At 47.5% G+C, this 8405-nt stretch overlaps 1 protein-coding gene across 1 annotated transcript; it reads left to right on the forward strand.

Moving 5' to 3' along the window:
* The first annotated feature begins 5418 nt into the window (after positions 1-5418).
* On the forward strand, positions 5419-7185 carry PCBP1 (poly(rC) binding protein 1). The gene has a single exon (XM_019718535.2). The coding sequence runs from the start codon at positions 5733-5735 to the stop codon at positions 6801-6803; it is 1071 nt and encodes a 356-aa protein (XP_019574094.1). The 5' UTR covers positions 5419-5732; the 3' UTR covers positions 6804-7185.
* The last annotated feature ends 1220 nt before the right edge of the window (positions 7186-8405 follow it).

The following is an 8405-nucleotide window of genomic DNA, read 5'->3' on the forward strand; positions in this document are numbered from 1 at the left end:
GGAAGAGTTATCTCACCAGCTGCTCTTCCTGGGTACAAGATAGCATCCTATGCTTCCCACACCACAGAAGGGGCTTGTGGACTCTGTACTGTTCTCTCTACCTCCCTTCCACTAATCCTGTAGTCTCCTCTTCTCTGCCCTACTCTTTCCTCTCTGTCCTTTTCTTACCTTTTCTTCCTTTCTCACTTTAGATACTTCGCACTTGCATTCTGTTCTCATTTCCCCTTAGCTTTTCTCTGCACTCCCTTCTTGAGCCTTATTTCAACCAGTGACCATAGGGAATCCATGGGCAGTGCTTTGCCCAGTTGGGAGAACTTAGGCCAAGGATGTTGCTGTATCTCCCCCTCACTTCTGTAAGGCACACCAACACATTTCTTCTGTTTCGAAGGAAACCTTGTAGTGACCCCACAACAGCAGTGTAGGGTTACCAACACATGAGGTCAAATTGTTACTATTCACAAAGTGGCAAAGACATGTTTCTAGGCTGCACTATGTAGTATCTGGAAAGTAATAGGGGAAAGGTCCTTTTAATTTACTATAATTTTAAATAAAAAAGAAATGGGAAGTTAAATGTGACGGGGGAAGAGAAAAATAAACCATGTTTTTCTAAAAAAATGTTGCATGTTGGTAGGGCAAATTTTAAAAACTATGGTATACTTGCTGGGCCAGGAAGGTTAGGGAAAAAAAATGTGATCCCTGCCCACTGGGAACTCAAGAGTCTTACTGAGGAATCATGCCAAACACTTCACAGATACATAAACATTAGAGAATAAGAGGGAAGAGATTCTCTTAAACCAGACGAGTCAGAACCTAACAAGTGGATTGGATGTTCTGAAACAGCAAAATGAAGACTGGGTAGAAAGCTTTCTGAGTTTAAGACAAAGCTATTCCATGTGTCATCAGAAGCCAAGGAAAGGAACATGCACAATTAAAAGTCAAAAGGCTCAGAGCCTAGGAGGCAGACAGTTGGTTAGAGCGTGGTACTCTTAACAAGGTTGCTGGTTCAATCCCCACATGGGCCAGTGTGAGCTGCGCCCTCCACAACTAGATTGAAACAACTACTTGACTTGGAGTTGATGGTACTAGACAAGCACATTTAAAATAAAAAGTTTAAAGAAAACAAAAAGAGGCTCAGATCCTAATAAGGTGTGTAAACCTGAGCAAGTCACTTCACAACTCTGATCCAAAAATGGCTCTTCCATAAAATGGGCAGAATAAATACCTTCCTGGCCACATTGTTTATGATGATTAAATAAATAATGTGAAATCACTTTGAAAGGTTTTATATAACAAGTCAATGTGAGGTAAGAGGAAGCAAAAAAATCCTTCTTCTGAATGGAGTATAAATCCTGTGGTTCGGTTTCCAAAGTCTAAGCTTGACTCACCTTCCCAACCTCATTAAACCCCTTACCAACCTGCAGTCACTGGAGTGGGAGGAGAAGAGTCATGTGTAAGGCTCCAGGGGTGGGGTGATAACTATTTAGTCAGTTGCTCCATATCTCAGTGGCTTCATCTGCAAAATGGATGGTGTGGAATTCAGTCACGTACCCACATGATAGTGCAGGTCTGAGGAAGGGAGTGAAGAATTTACCATAAGTGAGTAAAATATGTATTTTCATAACCCTCCCTTCCAGGGATAAATAACCAACATTAGCAAGTATCATCACGTCCTGGACAGAATTAGAAGGGGCCTTAGAGACCATTTAATCTCTTTTTTTTACAGATGGAAACCCTGAGGTCCACATAAATGAACTAGGTTATGGAAGTCTCAAAGCTAACTAGTGGTAGAGCTGGAGCTAGGAGCCAGAGCCATGGATTCCCAAGTCCAGCACCCTTTTTGCCAGATCTCAGGGTCACCCAAGGCACCAGTGGCCTGTATAACACATTATCAACACAAAGACATACTCTAATTTAATCAACAGCCAAACGTGGGCTACTCAAAGGAAAGCTGCAGGACTCTGGGGGAAGAGAGGATGCTGAGAGCTAGGAAAGGTAAGGCTTCATTGAGGAGGTGAGTATAGTCCTGGAGGTACTCAGCTAAGAAATTAAAGGAATGTTTCAGGCAGAAAAGCCTTAAAATAATAAGAAGTCTTGTGAAGAAAAACCCAACGGAGAAAATCTTCTTTAGGGAAAATATAGAGGTGGCAGATTTAGAGGACGAGAACTCTTTGCATCAGCATAATTCTTCATTATACGTAATTCAGTCCTTTTGCTGCCTCCTTAGTTTTTAACATTTACTAATATTTTTAATTCCCTAATCAACTCTGTCTCCCTGTAAGGGCCTCTGCAGAGACCACATCTAACTTAATGGTTGAGTATATAGGCTCTGGACTCAGATTGCCTAGATTAAAATCCTTGCTTTACCACTTACTAGCTATGTGACCTTAGACAAAATCCTCTACCTTTCTGTACCTCTATGAAATGGAAATAACATCACCCCCATCTCAGGTTTGGTGAGAATTAAATGAGAACATTAATCATATTGGTCACAACCTACTAATGGATTTTTCATCACTTTAGTTTTCATGTGCCCCCTTTTTTAATGTGAAGAAGAGAATAAAAATTACCAGAGAACATAATACGTAGTAAGAGTAACACTTTTGCAAAAATTATTTGTTATACACATGGTATACACACACACACACACACACACACACACGTCATTATGTAAAATTTATTTCTTAAAAGTGGTTTGCTTCTAAAAATGTGAGAACTGAATTAACACATAGAATAAAACTCCGAACAGTGCTTGGCACACAGTAAGCACTTAGTGCTATTATCGTCATTGTTGCTGTTGTGCTCCTACCTATTAAAGTTGTTTGTGGGACTAAATAAGGTAATGTGAAAGAACTTCAGAAAGTCTGGTATGTGAGATTAATGCAAGTTAAAGGAAGCAAAAAGTCCTTCTCTCCATCTCTAACACCCACACAAGCAGAGCCCTGTTTAGGCACATATTTGTTGCTTGGCCCACATTATTTGTTACAGTGAAGTGAACAGTCTACGGACTACGATTTATCTAGTACTCTGTCATGCTCTGTCAATATTTGCAGAGAAATGGACACTTGGTGCCAGTGTAAAATTATTTATTTTTACCTAGTTGGGGTGGGGAAGGCGGAAGTCAAGCCCATGGATAAATGAAGGAAGCCAGTGAGTCATAGAAAGAAATTGCTTGCTCCACAGAGCCAGATAGACTCAAGAGTGCCACAGACAGGGCTGGACTGACAATATACTCGAGCCTTTAGGCAGGTAGGCAGGGTTGAATCACTACCCCCTCCCTATCCTCACCCATACACCTCATTAAAAAAAAAAAAAAAGCATTTGAGGCCGTTACAGGTATAGCTCACACTAGGAAAAATTGGGAATTCCCAAGCAGATACAAATAGAGGGTAACCACCCACCAAAAGGTTACCTGAGGGATTCCCTTAAATGACAAGCTCGCCTAAACATTAAAACAGCACTTAAATTCTAAAATCCTGATTTACAGAAAAATTTGGAAATGCGCTCACCAATAAGGAAATAAGGTCTGGATTCCATCCTTGACACTGTGTGACCTTGAATGAATCACTCCATCTCCCTGGGACTAAGTGAATTCATCTGTTAAAAAAAGAGAGAGAGAGAAACAATACCACCTACCTCAGAAAATCGTTGTAAAAATTAAAGATGGTATGCAGTAAAATGCCTAGCACGGGATCTGGCACTGTTAAATCCACAATAAATGTCTGTCCCTTCTAAACTGAAAAGGAATACCAAGTGTGGTAAACAGCGTTCGCTGTCCAGCTGGCCTGTGAAAAAAATAGGCATCCTGTTGTTTCACGGAAATCGTCTTTTTTAAAAGAAGACTTATAAGATTATTTCTTGGTCTCTCTAGCACAACAAGCTGTGCTAGAAGTCTAGGAAAGTAATTTCCCATCTCATGCCTTAAGGAAGTGATTCCTAAACGCTTTGGTACTTGGTGCCCAAGTTACCCATGGGTATTGGCCCCCATTATGCATTAAATTTAAAATGAGCAAGAGACTCGGTATTATGCCTACATTTTATTCACGTTCCCGTTTCAAATTAATGGGAGAAGTGCATTAAAATTAACCCCACGAGATTTGAACCATCCTGTGGATGGTTTTATCAAAGTGGTTAAAGGACTCGCTAGGCGGGAAGGCCCCCAACCACGGCTCGAGGGTTGGGGGTGACGGCTGGGCGCATTCTAGAGCTTTCGTGCTGACCCCAATTTCTCGGCGACAAATACAGGCCACGTGTCGCCATTTTGTGTTCAGAAAACATGGCGGCCACCCCCGTGGGGAAGGAAGAGGGGGCGGAGTGCCACGTTAGCTGCTTTCCCTGAGGGAACAGGAAGCTCGTTGCGCACACGGCCTTTTCTGTGGGGCTTAGACAAAGGGGAAGCGGCAGAAATAACAACTGGTAACACCAGCTTGCCCAGCAACCTTTCTTTAGCGAGAATATGTGGTAGCGGCACTGACAGGAAAAGGCCTTCCAAGATGGCGGGTCGGGGACCGCCCTCGGAGTGCGGGGCGCAGCGACTGCACCAAGCGAGGAAAGGGCCGCTAGGCCGCAGCGGGAGGGTAAACTGCGCGGGGCAAACCGCTGGAGCTCCCCAGAGCAGTTGTTGGAACAGGAACCCCAAGAAGCACACCATTGTCTTAAATGTCTGAGGAGGCTGCGGAGGCTAAAACGACACCAGGGCAGGAGGCGGAGTTTCTGCGGGTTTAACGAAAGAAACTTGCAAAGTGCAAACAAAGCATTATGTAAATGGACGCCATTCTTTTTTAAGGCCACGTTTCTAGGACTTCCCAGAAACCACGAGCGGACCCGCGCTCTTGCGGCGGCGGGAAGTGGGCTTCGGTGTTTTTCCTCACCGGCCGCCGCGGCCACGGGGCCGAAACCAGGGGGGTGGCTAGCGCGGGGCTCCCGAATGCCGAGGACCAAAAGGCCCCACGTGCCCGCCCGCGCGCGCACCCGCTCAGCAAGCCTCGCCGCCCCTCCCCCCCGGAAGACTGCGGCTACCCCTCCCGTCCACCCACACCCTTGCGCATGCGCTCTGGCCGCCTCACGCGCACGTTTTAAACCCGCGGCGTCCCAGCTGCCGCCTGCAGTTACTGCCAGGGTTGCCCGTGTTCTTTCGTGACCAGACCGGTTTTGCAGGACCCGAAAATAATGTGTCGTCCCCATTCACAACACTTAACATTTCCAAACATCTGCCAGTGCCTCTAGGGTTAATAAAATACATGCTCGTTTTAAAACTTTGCCGGACTCACAGCTTCTGCCCATCGGGGCTCTACTTTCAATACTAGACTGTTAAGAGGTTTTGTTTTTTTTAAGTACCATGTATCGGTTGGCGCAGTCTTGTGACCTAAAAAAGACGGGTCCTCATTTTTTTTTCAAGGGGTCCTGCGCAGCAAGCACTTCCGGGTCAGAGGGTACGCGGGGTTGAAAGCGGGCTTCCCGCCCCGCCCAGACCGCCGAGGCTGCCGCCGGAGTCGCTACCGCCGCGCCCTCGCCCACCCGCCCGCCCGCCGCTCCCGGCCCCGCTCGCCCCCTCCGCCGCCGCCGTCCGCCCCTGCGACGACGCTGCGGCCTCCCACCCGCGCCCGCTCGCTCCCGCGGCCCTCGCTCGCCTCGCGCCGGCAGTTTTGGGCCTACACCTCCCCTCCCCCCGCCAGCCACCAAAGACTTGACCACGTAACGAGCCCAACTCCCCCGAACGCCGCCCGCCGCTCGCCATGGATGCCGGTGTGACTGAAAGTGGACTAAATGTGACTCTCACCATTCGGCTGCTTATGCACGGAAAGGAAGTAGGAAGCATCATTGGGAAGAAAGGGGAGTCGGTTAAGAGGATCCGCGAGGAGAGTGGCGCGCGGATCAACATCTCGGAGGGGAATTGTCCGGAGAGAATCATCACTCTGACCGGGCCCACCAATGCCATCTTTAAGGCCTTCGCTATGATCATCGACAAGCTGGAAGAAGATATCAACAGCTCCATGACCAACAGCACGGCGGCCAGCAGGCCCCCGGTCACCCTGAGGCTGGTGGTGCCGGCCACCCAGTGCGGCTCCCTGATTGGGAAAGGCGGGTGTAAGATCAAAGAGATCCGCGAGAGTACGGGGGCCCAGGTCCAGGTGGCGGGGGATATGCTGCCCAACTCCACCGAGCGGGCCATCACCATTGCTGGCGTGCCGCAGTCTGTCACCGAGTGTGTCAAGCAGATCTGCCTGGTCATGCTGGAGACGCTCTCCCAGTCTCCGCAAGGGAGAGTCATGACCATTCCGTACCAGCCCATGCCGGCCAGCTCTCCAGTTATCTGCGCGGGCGGCCAAGATCGGTGCAGCGACGCTGCGGGCTACCCCCACGCCACCCATGACCTGGAGGGACCACCTCTAGATGCCTACTCGATTCAAGGACAACACACCATTTCTCCGCTCGATCTGGCCAAGCTGAACCAGGTGGCAAGACAACAGTCTCACTTTGCCATGATGCACGGCGGGACCGGATTCGCCGGAATTGACTCCAGCTCTCCAGAGGTGAAAGGCTATTGGGCAAGTTTGGATGCATCTACTCAAACCACCCATGAACTCACCATTCCAAATAACTTAATTGGCTGTATAATCGGGCGCCAAGGCGCCAACATTAATGAGATCCGCCAGATGTCCGGGGCCCAGATCAAAATTGCCAATCCAGTGGAAGGCTCCTCTGGTAGGCAGGTTACTATCACTGGTTCTGCTGCCAGTATTAGTCTGGCCCAGTATCTAATCAATGCCAGGCTTTCCTCTGAGAAGGGCATGGGGTGCAGCTAGAACAGTGTAGGTCCACTCGTAACCCCTTTCTGCTGTTTTCCCATGATCCAACTGTGTAATTTCTGGTCAGTGATTCCAGGTTTTAAATAATTTGTAAGGGTTCAGTTTATACACGACTTTCATCCGCTAAGAATTTAAAAATCACATTCTCTGTTCAGCTGTTAATGCTGGGATCCATATTTAGTTTTATAAGCTTTTCCCTGTTTTTAGTTTTGTTTTGGGTTTTTGGCTCATGAATTTTATTTCTGTTTGTCAATAAGAAATGTAAGAGTGGAATGTTAATAAATTTCAGTTTAGTTCTGTAATGTCAAGAATTTAAAAATTAAAAAGTGGATTGGTTAAAAAATGCTTCATATTTGAAAAAGCTGGGAACTATCTTAAACTCTTTGTTGGTGGTTTTTTTTCCTTCCCTTTTAGTGCTAGGCGGGTCCTTGGTATTCTCTCAAGCCCTTTCCACCTTATTGGTAAGATTCCATTTCCTCTCTGTCCCAACAAAGGAACTCAGCAGGCTGAGCCTGCTTTGGGATGTTTGTACACTGAGGGTCTCGCTGGTGGAATAACATCCCTCCACCCACGTTGCAGAGAGAGGCCTTTGCCCATCTCGGGTAGAAAATGTGTTTTCTCACATGGGAAAATACACCCATTCGGTAGGACCTGAGTGGCAGTATGTCCTCCGGTCTAACCAGCCCACCACCACCCCCAGTCACACTTGGAAAACTCAGCCAGAAACAAAAAAAAATGTTCTCGGGTGGGAGGAGCCTGGGGACCCAGAAAAGGGGGAGGGAATGGCTCCCCGGGAGGAGGTAGGGGCCGGAGGTTGGGGGAAGGGAAATGCTAGGGTGGGTTTGAGGGCTTGGAAGAGGGCGACTGCTACAGGGTGGTGGTAGGGATAGGGGCCTGGGTTGGGCTGAAGGACCCGATGGGGGATGGTACCAGCGGGGTGCACGTGTCAAACATGCACCTGTGGCAAGCAGCCTGTCAGGATGTTATTAACACCTGCCAAGTGGCCTATGCAGAAACAAAAGAGGCCCAGCTTCTAATTCTTCAGCTGTTCAATATTTAGAGAAATCATTATACCAGGAAATAATCCTGCCTAAATGGGGCATCCTCACAGGCAAGAATATAGACTGAACCGTTGGCTGTGGCCTAAGAAAAACCTCTTAAAAATGCAGATTCTGGGGTCCCACCCCAAATTTAATCAGAAGACTGCATTTTTAACACTCCAGAAGGTTCTTAGATTTTGAGTGCCATTGAGTCTCTTCACCAGTGGACTAGGAAGTTCCTGCAGTGAAGACCTAACAAGCCTCATGTCCACATCTGCCAGTGGAACTAGGCTGGACCTGAGAGAAGAAAAATTCTCTACCATTAGGCAAAGATACACCAGAAACAACAGTACAGGACAATAGGTGATTAGATGCCAAAGTGTTCAAACCACAGGCACTGTGGGAGATCACTAACAGCAAAGAAAAATTTCAGTGGGAGAATGTTATCTGCGATAAATACATGTTGAGACTTACTCTCTACAGGGCATCTGCTTTTTTCAGAGGTACAGACCTACTTCTGAGATTCCCCGGAGGTAAGATTGGGGTCTGTTGTGCACTT

The sequence above is a fragment of the Rhinolophus sinicus genome, linkage group LG05 (genome assembly GCF_036562045.2).
Source record: "Rhinolophus sinicus isolate RSC01 linkage group LG05, ASM3656204v1, whole genome shotgun sequence".
Classification (NCBI taxonomy): Eukaryota; Metazoa; Chordata; class Mammalia; order Chiroptera; family Rhinolophidae; genus Rhinolophus; species Rhinolophus sinicus.